Below are 18,004 nucleotides of genomic sequence, written 5' to 3' on the forward strand. Positions count from 1 at the left end.
TATATATGTGGGTAACCGATCCTAGTACCTAGTCAACCGGATTTTGGAAAGCTAGTGTGACTATGTATAGTACTCACATGGAGGTAGAACCGAAACTTGTTTTAGTAGAACCGTTAAACCATGATTTGTGATTGAGTGTTTTTATAGCTCCCCCAAAGCTAGCAGCTGACTAACACACCTATTGACAAAACTTCACAAGCTAAAGTACAATTCAATTATTCTTAAATAAACCTCATAATTTCAATTACAATTATAAACTATGCCTACCTGCAATTGCAGTAGTTGCAAGCTTTCACTAAGGCCAATGCTAATAGCACTACAATCGGCTTCTGCTCAAACATCTCATAAGCACACTCAAGTTCAGTTCAACACAATCATTAGATTCCTTTCCCATACTTGTATCTCAGACAGTTCCATTACTCTATCCACACTACAAGACCTGTACCTTCACCTAATACATCTCAATTACAATCACTTCATTACCACCAAAAACTCAACAACAGGCTCAATTCTTAGCATAACAACTCAATCTTAAACGCTACCACTCCCTGCAACATTACTAACATTGCTTACCTCTATATATCAATCTTAGCTTAACACAGTCAACACCAGCCACCAACAGTTCATCTTTAACATCCAACCAACACACCTCTTCCTTCAGTTCTGTAGTTTCCACTCCAACTAAGACCAACACCATCATTAGAATTCAACTCAACTACAGTACATACCACCTGCCTCAATCTCAATTCAGCACCATCATTACAAACTGTAATCTTCATTCCCAATTCAACATCAACTCCTTTATAGTTCAGTTCCACCATACTCTAGCTATAACTTCCACCACATATTCATTTCCCCCTCAACATCATTACCAACTTCAGGACGTTTATAACATTAATTAACTCAACTACAATTCAACACAAACCTAACCTACAACTGCAACTTAGTCTCATTCATTATACAGAAGTACAGAACCATTACCTGTATTTCCTTCTCAATCCACAAACCCAATCAATAAACTTCAGTTTCATCGCATACTCGTTAACATCCATAACTTACAATCTCAACATTGGAATTGAACTAATGTAGTTATCGAAAAGAACAATTACCTCAAATCTGAGTTACCCAACAATTGGATTCAATTTCTTCTTTGCCTGACCCAGATCATGAACTCACCTCAACACAACAATAACTCCTTATCCTCTTTTTCCTAATTCTAGTTCACAACATCAATTCAAATCCTCAACCCAAGCAAACCCATCTTTTAAATTTCTCCTTATCCACACTCTTCAAATCAGAAACCCTAATTCCTAAGTTCTTCCCCAGAACAGCTCCAACATCTAATTAACTTCACCATGTTCCTCAATCGACCAAACCCATCTCTAACTCAATTTGTATCTTCCAAATCAAGCCCCTCTTCCAAAACTTCAACTGATTCAATCATGGCAGAACCCTAGTTCTTCAATTCAATCATCAGAACAACTCTACAGCTTCAATTAACATCGACCCTCTTAATCCCCATCCCATAAATCTTCAATCGATTTCATCTCTCAAAAACCCTATTTTTCATTCTCTAATTCACCTATTCTCCCGGACAAGAATCAACTACAGACAACCACGGCACCACCATAAACTATCCCATGATCTTCTCCACCTTCTACCGATCACAAAACTTCCACTCGATTCCTCTCAAACTCGCAGAGAAGAAGAACATAAGAAAGAAAGAGAAGAAGAAAGAATACTGAAGAAGAAAGAAAGAAGAAGAGGAATGAAGATAAAAAGAAAGAGAAACGGGAGTTATCTTCTCGATAGATAAGACCAAATGAAGTTTATGGAACACCCGTTAAATTGATAAGGGAAGTCCCAGATTGTATAATGTCAAAAAGACTATTTTGCCCTCCTCACTACTCTGATGATATCTTCTTCGTCTAGTATCCGAATGACACGTTCGAGTAGTCAATTGTCTGGTTCAATAATACTGCTTATCCTAGTGAATTTTACGGGCCCACTGGGCCAGAAGCTTCTCAAGCGCAAGCATTCACCTTTCTAGTTCGAGACCAACGTCTTGGGGCTAACGTGGGATCCGCTCAAGGACCTACCGGTTTAGGTAAATATCTAATGTGTTCCCCAACAGGGGAGGTCATTTTTGGAGGATAAACTATGCGTTTTTGGGACCTCCGCGCTCCCTGGTTGGAACCTCTAAGGGGTCCAAATGGCTTGGACTTGAGCAGGCTGAAAAAAGACATCCAACCTTGGCAAGAACGGCGTTCTGCGGAATATATGACCCATGCTCCTTTAGGTTCCTTAAATTCCGTGGGTGGCGTAGCTAATACCGGTATAAGAAGACTGGTTGGATTCACTCAGTTTTTTGATAGACGAGTAATTGATGGAATTACAAATGGAGTCGGTATTACAAGTTTATTTGTAGGAGAGGGGATCAAAAATGTAGGGGGCGGAAGAATATCTTCTTATCTATTCTTCTATTCATTTTTTTATTAATTTTTTTATTAATATTAATTTACAACAATTTATGATAGAGGAGGTCTTTATCTTCTTTAAGTTTAAGTATTTCTAACTTCGAATTTTCTTCCGAACAAAGGGAAGGGGAAGGGTCTTCTTCGATGGATCCTTCTTCCTGTTTAGTCCCCTTCGTTTCGGAAATTGTTTCGATTTCTACATCTGTTTCTCCCTCACTTTCCCCCATTTCTTCCGTTTCGGCAGTTTCTTCTTTTAGTTTCTTAGTAACAATAGGCGACGGCATTCTGCCTAAATAGTAGACACAGGTGATAAATAAGAGAATACTAAAGATTCGAGCCATAGAATTTCTCAATTCTGACACAAGGTACTTATTCGATCTAATAGAATTATTTTTCCGTATCCAGAATAATACCAATCCAACCCATTTCATGAATAAAATGTGACCAATTAACCAACCAACAAAACTACTTGTTACAAATAACATCTTGTTGTTGCATCGAAACATATAAATGTTGACTAATCTGGCTAATGTTGAACTCGGTAAAATGAAATGGTTGAATAATTGAAAAATGAGATTATTCAGGAATACACATTGAATGCTGATATTACGCATTGAGTTTCTGGTAGTAGATCCATAATCAAAAACGTTTTTGTGGTTGTTCCAGAAGAAATGAAACAAAAGATATGGTAGAACTAGGACAGTTATTGTATGAGGTCTACCCAATGCTAGATGGAGAGGCGCATAATAGATCGATATGAACATCATGAGTTGTCCCGTAATAAAACCCGTTGTTGCTGATACCTCCTTCTCGGTTCCTTCTTCCATAACCCGAGCTCGGAGAAGGAAGAGATAAGAGGGCCCTATGGAGAATGTGGTCAGAAATCCATAATGGAGTCCGACCACAACGACCGAATTTATTATCTTCATGCATAAGGATAATAGATTACCTAGTAGAAAAGATTTCAAAATCATCACAAACCCCCCTTTTTTCTTTTCTATTGCAATTTCTCGATTATTATATGATGATTTCTTAACTTTCCATATATAGAAATAGAAACAGATAGACTAGAAACGACATCTCTTATGTCAATGACACCAAAGGGATATTAAATGAATGGAATTGAGATATGGATGGAATTGGGATATGGATGGAATATAATGAAATAGAGACACTTTGAGGTTCCCTATGAAATGAGGCATGGAACGAAGCCACTACGAAGAAGTTCCGGGAGTTACGAAGAAAGCTTCGGGCACATATTGGTCATGGGTTGAGAATGGGAATTGAACTCTATGAGCTCGAATTTCCCGTTGTTCCTCAGTAGCTCAGTGGTAGAGCGGTCGGCTGTTAACTGATTGTTCGTATGTTCGAATCCTACTTGGGGAGATTTTATTCATTCTGAATGAAAGAATTCAGAATGAAATGAAAGGGCTCGCGTTGACCGTTAGGAGTAGGTAACCGTTCCCTGTCTTTCTTTCTATTGCATTCTATCCCATCGTATCACATTCTGTTCTGCGATATTTGAGAATCGCCGTCAATACCTCGGTGTAGATTCGTGATAATCCTTTGTTCCATAGCCCTGGGACTATTTACAACTAGCCAATTAATCATTCTCAGATGTACTAGTACTAGCAGTGCATCAAAGATGCAGTCATCGATTCTCCCGAGAGGCTACAATTACCGCGTAATCCTTATACAATTGACTGTCAAGACCTCCTCACGTACTGAGACCTATTCAACGGTACTAATGTCGTAGTTAGATCATTATTAGATTAATTCATATTAATTAACGTTCATGTTAAACTAATCGAGTTATTATCGGCTAAAACGTCTCTTGACCAGTCTAATAGCGTTGATGAGCTTGAGGGTCCTTACATTTTCTTAATCAATCGCATAGTTCTTGAAAGTCAAATGAACCAATTTTAAACTTTTTTGGAAGTGTGGCAAATCAGTTTCAAGGTTTTAAGTATGAAAGAGGACTTACAAAGTAAGGATGTCGGCATACTTTGAACACTGCAATAAGGTTTATCTTTTATTGTTCAAAGTTATTCCTTAATAGCTACAGGAAGGAAAATCCCATGATCGAAATATAAATAAGTTAAGAATCTTTTAATTAAGGTTGTTAATTTTATTTTAGGAAAATGAGAATTAGTAATGTGCATTTACTAGTTGAGATTTTCCAAAGAGATTTTCGGTCATTATTTTGGACAGATCATTTCCAAGAATTATGGAAACCGAATTTGGAATATATTGAATATCTTTGAGAATATTTTCGATTTTGGAAATTCCTTGGTGTCCAAACTTCCTTGTCTATAAATACTTGAAGTTTGCATTTCTAGAAAACTAATCCTTCATGACAGCAAACTTCCTCGGTTGTGTCGTTACTGGTGTAGCCGCCTATTCGGAGAGGGAGAGTAACCTAATTAGGCGAAATCTCTTACGGCCGCGCAGTTTATAGTCTTCTTTGGGATTGAGAAGCTCTACGAGTACCGTTGGTAGGAAACTAGATAATTTAGGTTTATCTTGTGTTTTTGATTGATTTGATTGACTAACGGTGGTTGAACTTTGATTGCACCTAGTTTGTTTATGATTGAGAATCTTCTCTTCTGATATAAGATTCACTCAAACTAGATCGAAGTTTTGACATGGATCTTTAGAATGTTTTTAGTGCTAAAGACGATCTTGTGATAATCCACTGTTAACAAACTCCATTCTGTGCGTAATTGATCACAAGAGATTCAAGTTGTTGTGTGCAGGTGTTTATTGAAGATCTAAGAAGAATTGAAGACAAAGAAGATGTTGAAGATTTCTGATTTGGGGTTCATAATCTTTGGTGTGCGCAATACTTGTTTCGGTATAAGAGGATCAAACTATAATCGGCTTATCCTTATGGTAGATTGATTGATTAGTTATGTAGATCGACATCAATAAAATACTTTGTGATTAAAAGTATTGATTGAAAAATCTTAACGATTACCTTTGGTGATTGAACATAAGATAGATCTAAGAACCTGTCGAAGGAGTTTATGTTAAGATAAACAGAAGAGCCTTTGTCCGACTCATATCACTTGGTTGAATAGAGTTGATATCAAACATATTTGTTGTTCCTTTACTGTTTGGAATACGAACCAAATGAATTGTTCTAAGTACGTGACTTATTCATAAGTTGGAGGCGTGGGAATACAAACGGAACTAGGTGAACTATAGGTTTAGTTGCTTGGTCTCAACTATACGAAGTTAGGTTTAATTTTGTGTAGCGGTCTAATCCTGAGAGTATTCAATTATGGACAACGTCCCGGGGTTTTTCTGCATTTGTGGTTTCCTCATTAACAAAATCTTGCTGTGTCATTTACTTTATATTTCCGCATTATAATTGTTTTGTTATAATTAAAGTAATTATACAAACGTTAATTCCTGTTTACCTGATAAATCCTATTGTGTTTGGTTAAGTCCGAACCTTTGTATCAAGTAAACATACTTTGTTGTTGTATTGTCTCGATCTAGTATCCATAGACGATCACACGAAGTGTGAACCGATTAGTTGTATTGTCTCGACTCGGTCCATAGACAATCACTTTCGGAGAAAGGACTTACAGGTAGGAAAAGTTTTAGCTTTAGGTATATTTGGGCACCCTCGCCTTTTCAGAGGTCACTTTGGCAGGACAAGTACTGCTTACAAATGACACCTTTCAATATTTAGGGTTGATGCTGAAAGATGATGATGAAATTGATGAGATGTTAACCATAGAATTCGAGTTTGGTGGGTTAAATAGCGACATGCATATGGCACCCTATGTGATAGAAAAATTCTGCTAAAGTTCAAAGGTAAGTTTTATATGACGGGTATCAGATCTGCTATGTTATATGTTGGCGAATGCTGGCTATCAGAAAACAATACGCCCAACAGATAATAAGTGTAACAGAAATGCGTATGTTGCATTGGAATTATGGCAACACGAGACGTAACCGGATTGAGAACGATGATATAGTGATAAACTTGGAGTAATGCCAATAGAGGAAAAGTTTATTTAACATCGCTTGAGATAGTTTGACATCTCCAACAGAGAGCCTACGAGGCACTTATACACACATGAGCTATAAGTCGCATCCCATATACAACGAAGAGCAAAGATCGACCAAAATTGACTGGGAGTGAAAAGAGACTTAAAGAAACGGAAGATATTGAAATAAATGACGTTGGATAGGATCGCGTGGGAATCCACGAACCACATACCAGAACCATGATATAAGAAAGATAATTTATGATTTGGATTTCGTTTCCAACATATCCGAACATGTTCCAAGATTAGAGACTATTGTCCTTTACGGATATATAAAATAAAAATTGGATTGGATTATGTTTCTAAATCAAAGAATAACTTATTAATTTGCTATTATTAGGAAACTTCTTATCCCTCTAGTTACTAAACGGATAATTCCTCCAAAAATAAAAACGATCCTCAAAAATATATGATTGCTAAAAATACCTACCAATCTTAACGAGGCAGATACCATTTGGGTGATCCAATTGTCAATTATTTTTTTTTTCCTTTTTTTTGTCTTGTATGAAATGATACCCGTCTAACTATTGTTGGTGCGGGCGTTTAGCAATCCTGCAAAAGCCCTTCCACCCACTTCTTCATGGCCCCTGTGAGGGTGCACCATTTCATGGCTGAATGGAACTAAATTTAAATAGGTTTAAAACTCGTGTCTTTAGGTATTTCTGGATCCGTGTCAAATTTGAGCCCTTTTAACTTTTTTATTTAGAAGTTTTACCACTCACCGTAAAACGAGGACCTCGAACAACACAACTGAGGGTAATATTGTCCCCTTAAAATGTTACGGCATTACATGAGTTCAATTGTCATGTCAATGAAAAAGTAAACTTTGGCGGTCTAGAGTCTCTAGACTCTAGAGTACAGTTCATTTCAAATTTCAAACGGTTGGGTTTCCAGTAACACTCACAGAATCACAAACAAAAACCCTAATTCTAATTGAGAAATATTTGCAGAAAAAGCAAAACACATTCAAGATGGACACCCAAGAGTCAGCAGCGGAGGAAAATATACTAAGAATAAAAAACACTATGGAAACAGAGGAAGAAGATGAAGATGGAATAACTCAAACTCAGTTCTCTCAACAAAGTTCTATCACTGTTTCAAACCCTAAATCTCAAATATCTAAGGTTCATCAATTTTCAGCTCTCTGTTAAAGATTTTGCTAAAACTTTTATTTTCTTGATTTCTTTTTCTTTTTTTACCCTACCATTTTTCAGAAAAAATGTACTAATAATCATGTTTGACAGGTAACGGTTGCTGATTCAGTGAAGGGGTCAACAGGGTAAGGTTCTTGAGAAGATATAATTTTGGAATTTAATTTTGTTAAAAAAAGTTGTGTTTTTTAGAGGTTTTCTGATATGACTGGTGTTCTCCAATTTCTATTGTCTTGTAGATCTGAAAATATGAGTCATATGGTTGAGATTGGTAATGCTAAATTGTTGACTAAAGATCAAGCTGAAGATATTCGATCGAGTTTAGACCCTGCATTCCCAAGTTTTGTCAAACTTATGCTTAAGTCACATGTTACAGGGGGATTTTGGCTGGTAATTGCTATTTGCTCCCATTAGTATTCTACTTGTGATGATTCATGTCTTGATTTGAGTGTAATAAGTTATGGGCTTGAATATTTGACTTAGCTGCCTTTTGTTGACAGGGGCTTCCCTCGAAAATTCTGTGCTAAACATATGTCAATAGAAGACATTTCAATGACTTTGTTGGATGAGGAAGGGGAAGAGCACATTGCAAAATACCTTGCTGGAAAGTGTGGACTGAGTGGTGGATGGAGAGGGTTTTCCATTGCTCATAAGTTAGTAGAGGGGGATGCAGTGGTTTTCCAGTTAATCAAGATTAATAAATTTAAGGTAATTAGATGTTTCTTTATTGTAGTTATTAGACCAATTCCACTTTTTTCAGTTTCAAGAATAAAATAAGCATCTCAGTTAGTAGCAACAATAGAAAGTAAGGAGGTTCCTTTATATATATGTTTTCACCATGGATTCTAGCATGATTGTTTTCACAGTTATGCAAGAAGATTGATTATGAGGAAAAATTCTGATCCGGTGGGTTGACTGCGTTCAACTTTGCTTTTCTTTGACAAACAGCTTCACATCTGTCTATTAGCAGATGCTAATATATGGAGAAGGCAGTGATTGCTTCAAAATCAGTTCTGTTATCATCACATTGTTGGATATGAGTCACTACTTGACAATGCAATAGGTTTCTCATATTTTCCCAATCAATTCCATTGTTTTATAGGTTCACATTGTAAGGACGACTGGACTAGCAGAAGTTGAAGGTGCTCTTGGCCTTTTACAATTAGAAGCTTGTGCGCAGAAAAGTTCGCTAGGTATCTTTTTGGGGTATCTCCTTCTGATTGTTCAGTCTGTATCGAACTTCAAACTTTTGGTATTTAGTTACTTATGACTGTGTTCTTTGATGTTTAAATTAGGCGAGGCAGGCAATGATATGAAGCTGACCAGAAAACCCGTTGTAGGGGAACACCCAAAGCGTCTTCCTTTAGCCGTTATTCAAGGCAAAAATGAAGTTGATGGTGCTCTTGGCCTTCTACAACTGGAAGCTTGTGCGCATAAAAGTTCTCTAGGTATCTTCTTCTGATTGTTCAGTCTATATGGAACTTCAAAATGGTGGTATCTAGTTACTTAGCTCATGTTGCTTGATGTTTAAATTAGGCAAGGCTGGCAATGGTATGAAGCCGACGAGAAAGCCTGTTTTAGGGAAACGCCTAAAGCGTTCTCCCTTAGCTGTTATTCAAGGCAAAGATGAAAACATTAGTCCCCCGCTATCAGTTACTGATCAACCTGAAAATGGCAGTGAAGAGGCAGATTCAGATTTCTTGGGAGGTATTAAATTTGCAAGCTCCGTGACTGCGTTTCAAGATATAAAGAATTCAGAGAGTTTCACCATAATCGTGAACGATTTGATTTTAGATTCGGAAATGTCCAAACATGTAAGGTCTAACTACCACGAGCTCTGCTGCAGTCAGAATTCCTTCCTGCATGAAAATCTTGTGCCAGGCCTCAACTGTAAATTAGTTGCAGGTATCATTTCTGAGACTATGAACATTGCTGATGCCATTAGATGTAGCAAAGTTGCAGGTATCATTTCTGAGACTATGAACATTGCTGATGCCATTAGATGTAGCAAAGTTGGCAGTACTTCAAGGGATAATTTTGCAATATGGAGAAAGACTTTGGAAGCATTTGAGCACCTTGGCATGAATGTGGGTTTTTTGCTTCCTCGGTTGGATGAGCTTGTGAAACTGGCCTCTGAAACGGAACAAGCAGTAGATCTGAAAAGGTACAGAGAAGCTATAATTGAACGAACACGTGCAGAAGAGGAGATGAAAACTCTTGACATGAAGCTGGTTGAACTAAAAAAGATGCATCGAAAATGTTTGAGAAAGATATCAAAACATTGAAAGTGAAGGCAGAGAAGTATGAGTCGGATTTTGAAGCCGAGGCCAATGCTCCCTGGTAATTTTACTCAGTAGGTATGCAGGCTAAGCCAGGTACGTTGGAGTGATTTAATCTCAAACTGTTTGGTAACCTATGAAGCAAATCCCAAAATTTTGGCAGCTTACACGGATGTTTTGGCCTAGCGCTGTAAGCTTATGACCAACAGCGAAAGCTTCTAGATAGAAATCGGCATTTCAGAATTTTGATCTTTTTGCGTGTAAAATTCTCTTTTTAGCCAGACAGTGTAATGGAAATTTATGAATACAGAAGTGCTGCAGTTCTATCTGGTGATAAAGGAAGATAAGTCAAACATGGAATTTTCATATTCATAAGCAAAACTGATAAACAGGTCCATTCTAATAGGTGCAACATATGAACTAACCTTATTGTAAAACTTACTGCCACACAATTTAGACATGATTTGTTGTTTTTTTCCTGCCTTTATTTTCAGTATAACAAGCTACATCTTGCATTCTTGCTCTCAGTCTAACAATCTGTTTCACTGCTGGAGTTTGGTATTAAAAAATATATACAACATGAAAGAGGATACAACAAAACTGATATGAACAAATCCAGTTTATTAGTTGGAACAGATGAATGAACCTTACAGATTTATAAAATTTACTGACACGGTTTAGATACGATCTATCATTCTTTCCCGCCTTTATTTGTCGTACAACAAGCTACATCTTGCTTTCAATCTCACTCTCCGTTTCACCAATAGAGTTTGGTAGCATCCAGTATGCCCAACATTTTGGGGTTTTTCAATTCAAAATCCAGAGGAAACACGGCTTTCAAAAGATTTATTTAGCATTGTGATTTCATAGCTTCGCCACTTGCTGGGAGAAGCTTGGGTCGATGCAAACAACCACCTGAGTAACAATAAAGTGAGGTATATTGAGTAAACCTAACATCATGCAGATGCAGGACAAACATAACTTGCAAATGAAAAAACAAACGATTGATCGCTAAGAAGATTAATTATAATACTTGAAACTTGTATACCTTGCCAACACTTTTACCGGAGTGGAGATACTCAACAGCATCTGCAACAGATTTGACTCCTGTAAACTTTTTGGGGTCTAAAGAAACCTGTTAAGAAACAAAGATCAGCAAGTTAGGCTAGTTTTTTAAATGGAAAACCGATATAATTGTGCCAGGCACTTTCAACAATTTACTGATAATTGTAATCAACGTTAAACCAAATTTCTGACAAGAAAGTCTGTTCTAGAAACACTAATCTGAAAGGATTGCTACGAAGAGGATACAGTTTAATTTAATAAAATATGAAAAGAACAAAAATTAGCACCTTAAGCTTCCCTGAGGAGAAGAGATGAAATAGCTTGTCCAAATGTTCTTGCCATAAGTGACTATATTGAACCAGGAAAAATCCCGACTGCACAATAACAGATTATTAAGATAGTTGATCATGAAATGCATAAACTGGCAATAACGGGAAAAAGCAGATATTAATTTCTCACTACTGTACATACCACAGTTTGGCTCTTCGCAAGTATCTTGTCACATAGTCCAGTATAATTTGAAGGCTGCCATCCATGTTCTCCTTGATACTAAAAAGCAATATTTCATTGGTTCATTAGCAAAGAAATAACTTACACTGTAAACACTTGCAAGTAGCTGTAAGCAATCACGTAGAGAAGAATACTTAGATATATACTTAGATATTTGTATCGATGAGATGATGGTTAGAATAAACTAACCTGAGAAATCATTCCAATTACGACGAGCCGCCCATAGACCGCCAATGCATTGAAGCACAGGTCAAACATTTCACCACCAACAGATTCATAGACAATATCAACACCTTTGGGAAATTCTTTCTTGAGGACCTAGAACAAGTAAAGCAAAACAAAAAACAAGTTGAAATAATGTGAAGGTGTATTTACTAACCCTTAGTTCTTAAACTTGAAAATACTGTCCCAACTGAAATATTCAGCACGAAAGAAGTTCAAGATTATGATAACACATACAGCTTTCATGTTTTCACTTCTGTAATCAATGACATGATCAACCCCTAAATCTTTCAAAAGTGAAGCCTTTTTCTCACCACCACATGTAGCAACCACCGTATTTCCAGCTAATTTTGCAAGCTGTACAAGTAGAATTTCAGATGGTTACATTCTTCGATTAACACAGTAAACATAAATTGAGTTTCAGGAACTTCAGAAGTTTACTGCAAATGAAATCAGATTACATAAACTCAATCAGGGACAGACCTGTACTGCAAACTGGCCTGTCCCTCCTGCAGCAGCAGTAACAAGGACCACCTTTCCATATTCCATGTGTGCTGACTACAAATTGCAAAAGAAGCTATATTTTCCTCAATCATTGTTAAGAAGCGGTAGATGATACATAATTTGACCAACAATACTATTATTGATTATAGTAACAAACTCGTTACTAAAATAAGTGGGCATACCTTCTCCAAGGCAATTGATGCAGTGAGTCCAGAAGTAAGCATTGCCACAACCTCGGGATCTGGTCTAGGCACAGGAAGTACGTGTTTTGCAGGAACCTGCAGTCGGGAGCACAAAAGATATAAGAGTTGCAAAATTGTACGAAGTTATTACAACTGAAACTCGGGAACAAAACAACATATCAAACAGGAAAATGGAAACAACGCCTAAAATGAGGGGAAACTTCTGTAAGAAATTGTACTTCTGTGAATTCTGAATAGCTTCCAAAAGTCATAATTGCAACTGGACTCCCTATTTTTAAATTACCGACTGAGTCCCCCACAGCAGCAATTAATCCCACACCCTGTTATAAAAGGCGATTAGAAAGAAACACAATTAGATAACCCTAAAAACGAAAAACTGGCAGTTGGATAGTAAAAGCATCAGTAACTTTTGGTCTTCTATTAGAAAAAAAAATTTATACTGGTTCTAGGATTTACAGCACCTCAAATCCACAATCAAGTGGAAGACGTGATGCCAGGTCTTTGTCATTACTGAAATATCGGCCCGAGCTGTAATTTACCTGCCAATCACATAAACTTGTTAATTACAAATAATATAGTGCCCTGATATAATGCAAAATGACGTTATAATCAATTCCTTTACGAGATGACTCAGAAACTTACATCACTGGCATTCACACCAGCATAGATGATTTTGATAAGGACATGATGTGGTTTGATAGGCAACTTCAACTGTGTATGAACAATTTTAGTTGCATTTCGGAAATTGTGAGTTAAGGTGTGGACAATTCTGGACAGCAAAGAACAGTGTCAATGAGATGTTATTTGAAAGTTGCAGGTCAGGAAATTCTCATGACCCAACTAACCAACAACGGCGTCAGTTTTGAATGATATAACTTAAGAACTTTAGTGCGAGACTAGATTTCTACTAACAATTTCTCATAACTCTGAGGGACTTGTAGGTTAGGTGCAGTGTATGAAGATCCCCTTTTGAATCTTGAAGACCGTACTAAGTACTTGGCTTCTTCTGCAGGTGTAGGCCAATACTCCAAGCCTCTGCGCTTTGAAATCCATAAGCATGAACCAGCTCTACTCTCATCTTTAATAAGCTCAAAAGCACCTAGAAGCAATACAATATCAAGTTAAAAGTCACATAATCATCAACAGGCATATATTCTATAGTTTTGAGAGAGTAAGGCTGAGATTGTCAGATGGATATTATATCTTTGTTTATCAATGTCTTTCTTCTCCTTTACTAATTATGGTTCCTTTCGTTTCTGGTGCTTTCTGGTGATATGCAGAGATTTCGTAAGAGTGTGGTACCAGCAAATGACCCCATCTTCAGTCTTAATTCTTTTGAATTATTTTTATCATATGGGCAAATATTCACAGTTAACAAAGCAAAAGAACAGTTTTTGTTAAGTAGACTTCATCAAACAAGGAAATCGATTACTTTTTCCAAAGTGACATACCATTCACAACCATTTCCATAGGTAAGAAACCGCCAATTGAGTCAATGAACTTGGGGTCGATCTTTCGACCCATCTCAGTTTCTACAAACTGCATGTCAAATAACCAGAGTCTTAAGTAATTACACCAGGAGAAGACTGGCGCAAGTTTTAGTCCAGAATATCCATCCACAAATGTGAAAACAAATAAGTAAAGCACTTCCTTCTTACCGGAACCTGAAACTCTAAGAATCCAAAAATTATTACCTCGGGGCAAAGAACGTTGACACGAATTCCTTGACGTTTGTACAGAGCAAGTGATCTGGTAAACAAAACGACACCACCTGCGAAAGTATTGTCCCATGAGGAGCAACAAGTAAATGAAGTAGCACCACAAATGTGAATAGTTGAGGAAACAAGAGAGAGTATCATGTAAGTGGAAGTACTGTTGAGTGCAAGTGAAAACAACTGACCTTTAGTGCCAGAGTATATAGGATCAGCGTACATTGGATAAAGACCTGAGGCAGATCCCAGATTTATAATTACACCAGGCTTCTGTCCAGCTTGAATGGCTTGTATCTGTCAATAAATTATACATCATTAAGTAATAGATTACAGATACGATATCAAACTCCTAAACAAAGAAATTCAAATTTAAGTTTCCACATAAGAGCTTACTGCAAGGCGTGTGCAGTCGATGACAGCAACTAGGTTTACATCTATAGTGCGTCTCCATGAATCAGTACCATCAGTTGTGTCTTGATTAAATGGTATCGGATTACTTATACCAGCACAATTGATACATATATCCAACCCTCCATATGTTGCCAAATGCTTATCAAAAGCAGCAGAAATTTCTCCTGTTCATAACAAAAAATTCAGCAATTAACCTTCATAACTTAAAGGATTTTACGCATGGGCAAATTAATATAGCAACCGACTTACCAGAATTTGCAACATCGCATCTAACAAACATAGCCGGAGGAAATTTTAGGCCTGAATGGAACTTAGCACATTCTCTTTCGACAAGTGAGGCCACTTCCTTGGCATTCTCGGCAGAGTAATCAATAACAGTAACAAAAATTCCTTTCTTTCCTAAAGCAATGCTAAGTGCCTTACCTGTATACCCACAAAAACATAAAATTCATAGATACAGGCCCATAGACATCAGAACACCATCAATTTACATTCTATTAATCATAAACTTAAATTATAAGTTCAAAGAGTCAGTGTTACAGTGTATACTTGCAATCCAATTACAAAATTACAAAGGAAATAGGAGTTTGAATTACTTATCACTTATGAAAGTTGACTCATGGGTATGAGCTAATACGCATGATCTGATGAATAAATAGGAATATATAGAGTGGATTAGTGAAAAGGAATAAATTAACTAACCAATTCCAGAACCTCCACCAGTGACGAGAGCTGATAAACCTGGCTTTAGCTCCATTTTTTTTCTTAATTGTCTATCACAAACTAAATCTGTGCTCTGTTCTTGCTGATGAAAGATTTGAGATTTTTTTTCATCTGATAAACAGATCTTTCAGATTCTGTACTGCTGCGAGGGAAGTAAAACTAAAAATGGATTCTTCTTAGGACGGACGGCCTTTTGTTTGGTCCGTAACCGTAAGAGAGGACTGCAACTACGTCAGCAATTAAAAAGGCTATACACATCCGATTAATTAATCGATAATATTGGACGACTAACACGTTTTTCAATGTTAAAGAGATCATAGTTTCTTATCGCGTGCTGATGCAGCTGTACAAGGCGTCCGACCACAGGAATTATTGGGCCGATCTACCGGAGGACCCGAAGGGCCCTATCTGGAGTTTCTCTTATGGTCATATTTTCTTGTAGGAATTACTGTTTAGTCTGATTTTTCATGACCCAATTAATGGCTAGTCCACCAGTAAAAAATTTTACTTCCTAGTCCAAAAACTTCGTGGAGATTATAAAGTGTATTTTCTAAATGCCTAAAACACCCTTCCAGGTCTAATTAGTATCAACACATGTAAATATTACTAGTAGTATGTTGCTACATACTAGTAATATCAATATGGTGATACTACATATTAATATGTACTATACTAGTACTAACAAAAATATCTTACTAATTTGTTACTAATAAATTAGGTAACTACTTTACTATACTAACTAGTATACTAGTTACTACTACTAGTATACTAGTAGTATGCTATATACTAGTATTAACATGTAGTATTAGGGATGCACAATGGGTAGGGTGGGTAGGATATGGCCTCTACCCGCCACCCTACCCGTTTATTGGAGGTTAAGAAAAATTTTACCTGCCACCCTACCCGCCATTAAACGAGTAAGATCCTACCCAACCCATTCTCCGGCGGGTCGGGTAGGGTAGGGTGGCGGGTATAACCTTTTTTTTTTCCATGACTTTCTGAAGTCTGAAGTTCAGACTCTGAACAAGTTCTATTCTCAAGAAACAAAAGTATAACCATAAAAAATGTACAAACAAAAGTATTCTCAAGAAAAGAGTTCTATTCTTTTTGAAATAGACGATGAATCCCAGCCCAATTCCATGTTCTTCACGTGACCTTGTTCTTCATATAACAATATCATCACCAAAAGCTCTTCATATTGACCTTCTTCTTCAATCATCATCTACGATGATGGAATAAGTACTAAGATCACCAAATAAATCTGCATACAAGTTATCTCTTGTTAGATTCAGTCATAATAGTGAATGATTTGATGCAAAGTTCAGTCATAATACCAACATAAGTAATAATATCACAACAAGTTCTGTATCTGTCACTTATAGCAAGTATGTCTCTTGCTATAAGTGACAGAATATCAAACCTTGCAGCATTGCTTTTCCACCAAGTCAATATATCAAACTTTGAACCTTATTTCTTGTCTTTTGTTGGTGAGTAAATCTGCTCCGATAAGTATCTTTCCACCTCTGATTTGTCAAAATCCTTCATTGTAGACAACTGGGTTTTACGTTCTTCTCTATGGGCCTTATATCTTCTCTTTCTATGTAACGTAGAACTAGAACTAGAGCTCTCTTGACTAGGACTACCACCAGTTTCACCTACACATTCTGACGAGGCTAACACACTTCCTACACCTGCATATTATGCCTTATAAGCTGTATATAATTCATTAAAATCCTCTTTCACTTTATCTAACCAATTTTTTTACCAATCTTTGTTTCATCCAAGGAATATCATGCACAATCAAGTCTTCTAGTATTACTTGCAGTCCACGTTCTTTTTCTCTTGGATCAAGAAGCACAGAAATAAACAATAAAGGATTCATGTTTTTATACTCACCCCAATACTTGTTGTATTTAAGTAACATCTTCTCACCCATATGGCTTAAGTGAGGATCATAATGAGCTTTTTGCCATTCATTTAACTCTCCACGTACATCACAAATTTCCGCCAAAAATGTATGCGAAGTGACATACGTAGAACCAGAAAACTCAACAGTGGCTTCAAAAAATACCTGTAGATACAATACTAATTGTTATCGACCATTGCGTCCATAGAGATGGATGTTGTCATAGCAAAACTTGCAATAAATTTGCTCCAGTTGATAATGCATATTAAACCATGTAGAGTAATAATACCCTGTGTTGTAGTAATTCAATTTGCGGTAAATACGGATTCGTTGCTCGGACTTGAATAGATTTAAAAACAAAAATATGTACAAAATTGTCACAAGATCAAGAGGAACCAGGACTCAGGATTCCAATGTGTTTCATATTCAAGTGGCTCAGAAAATAATCCTAGGCGATTATAGCTCAAAATAAAACAAGTATTAACTCTATGTTTGCCAAATTAGATTCCATAAAATATTACTTGTATATTATAAGCATGGCACATCAAGAATCCCTAGGACTAAGCATGTTCCATCAAACAAAATCACAAGTAATTAATTGAAATCATAAATCAATTAAAATCGGTGCAAAAAGTGAATTAAGAATTATTTAAATAACCACATGGCTGAAAAACAACTTCCTCCATCATCCCAGTATTGGGGTTTAGCTACTCATGATAATCATGTTCTCAAAATACATACTTGATGCTCAAAATATGATTAAAAGAGTGAAAAATATAA

The 18,004-nt window shown here is 36.7% G+C and overlaps 2 protein-coding genes across 2 annotated transcripts; one reads left to right on the forward strand and one right to left on the reverse strand.

The window, feature by feature from the left end:
* Positions 1 to 7,563: 7,563 nt before the first annotated feature.
* On the forward strand, positions 7,564 to 10,266 carry LOC113291560 (B3 domain-containing protein Os01g0234100-like). The gene is made up of 7 exons (XM_026541082.1): positions 7,564 to 7,662; positions 7,783 to 7,817; positions 7,929 to 8,079; positions 8,173 to 8,397; positions 8,792 to 8,882; positions 8,985 to 9,137; positions 9,226 to 10,266. The coding sequence occupies exons 1-7, from the start codon at positions 7,564 to 7,566 to the stop codon at positions 9,972 to 9,974; spliced, it is 1,503 nt and encodes a 500-aa protein (XP_026396867.1). The 3' UTR covers positions 9,975 to 10,266.
* A 116-nt stretch (positions 10,267 to 10,382) lies between these two features.
* LOC113289491 (probable quinone oxidoreductase) lies at positions 10,383 to 15,559 on the reverse strand. Its single transcript, XM_026538755.1, has 18 exons — positions 15,298 to 15,559; positions 14,845 to 15,018; positions 14,578 to 14,759; positions 14,373 to 14,478; positions 14,167 to 14,243; positions 13,924 to 14,011; positions 13,385 to 13,571; positions 13,115 to 13,241; positions 12,934 to 13,011; positions 12,691 to 12,792; positions 12,452 to 12,547; positions 12,249 to 12,323; positions 12,003 to 12,122; positions 11,733 to 11,861; positions 11,505 to 11,582; positions 11,321 to 11,407; positions 11,017 to 11,103; positions 10,383 to 10,883 (listed from the first exon to the last, which is right to left on the reverse strand). The coding sequence occupies exons 1-18, from the start codon at positions 15,350 to 15,352 to the stop codon at positions 10,833 to 10,835; spliced, it is 1,899 nt and encodes a 632-aa protein (XP_026394540.1). The 5' UTR covers positions 15,353 to 15,559; the 3' UTR covers positions 10,383 to 10,832.
* Positions 15,560 to 18,004: the final 2,445 nt, after the last annotated feature.

Source organism: Papaver somniferum, chromosome 6 (assembly GCF_003573695.1).
Source record: "Papaver somniferum cultivar HN1 chromosome 6, ASM357369v1, whole genome shotgun sequence".
Classification (NCBI taxonomy): Eukaryota; Viridiplantae; Streptophyta; class Magnoliopsida; order Ranunculales; family Papaveraceae; genus Papaver; species Papaver somniferum.

Bases quoted from the DNA above. Each gene is read 5' to 3' on its own strand.
- LOC113291560 (XM_026541082.1), top strand. From the start codon at position 7,564: ATGGAAACAGAGGAAGAAGATGAAGATGGAATAACTCAAACTCAGTTC. The intron at 7,663-7,782 runs GTTCATCAATTT...CATGTTTGACAG, and splicing joins CTAAATCTCAAATATCTAAG to GTAACGGTTGCTGATTCAGT. The intron at 9,138-9,225 runs GTATCTTCTTCT...TGTTTAAATTAG, and splicing joins TGCGCATAAAAGTTCTCTAG to GCAAGGCTGGCAATGGTATG.
- LOC113289491 (XM_026538755.1), bottom strand. From the start codon at position 15,352: ATGGAGCTAAAGCCAGGTTTATCAGCTCTCGTCACTGGTGGAGGTTCT. The intron at 14,760-14,844 runs GTAAGTCGGTTG...TGTTATGAACAG, and splicing joins ATGCGATGTTGCAAATTCTG to GAGAAATTTCTGCTGCTTTT. The intron at 10,884-11,016 runs GTATACAAGTTT...ATTGTTACTCAG, and splicing joins CCGGTAAAAGTGTTGGCAAG to GTGGTTGTTTGCATCGACCC.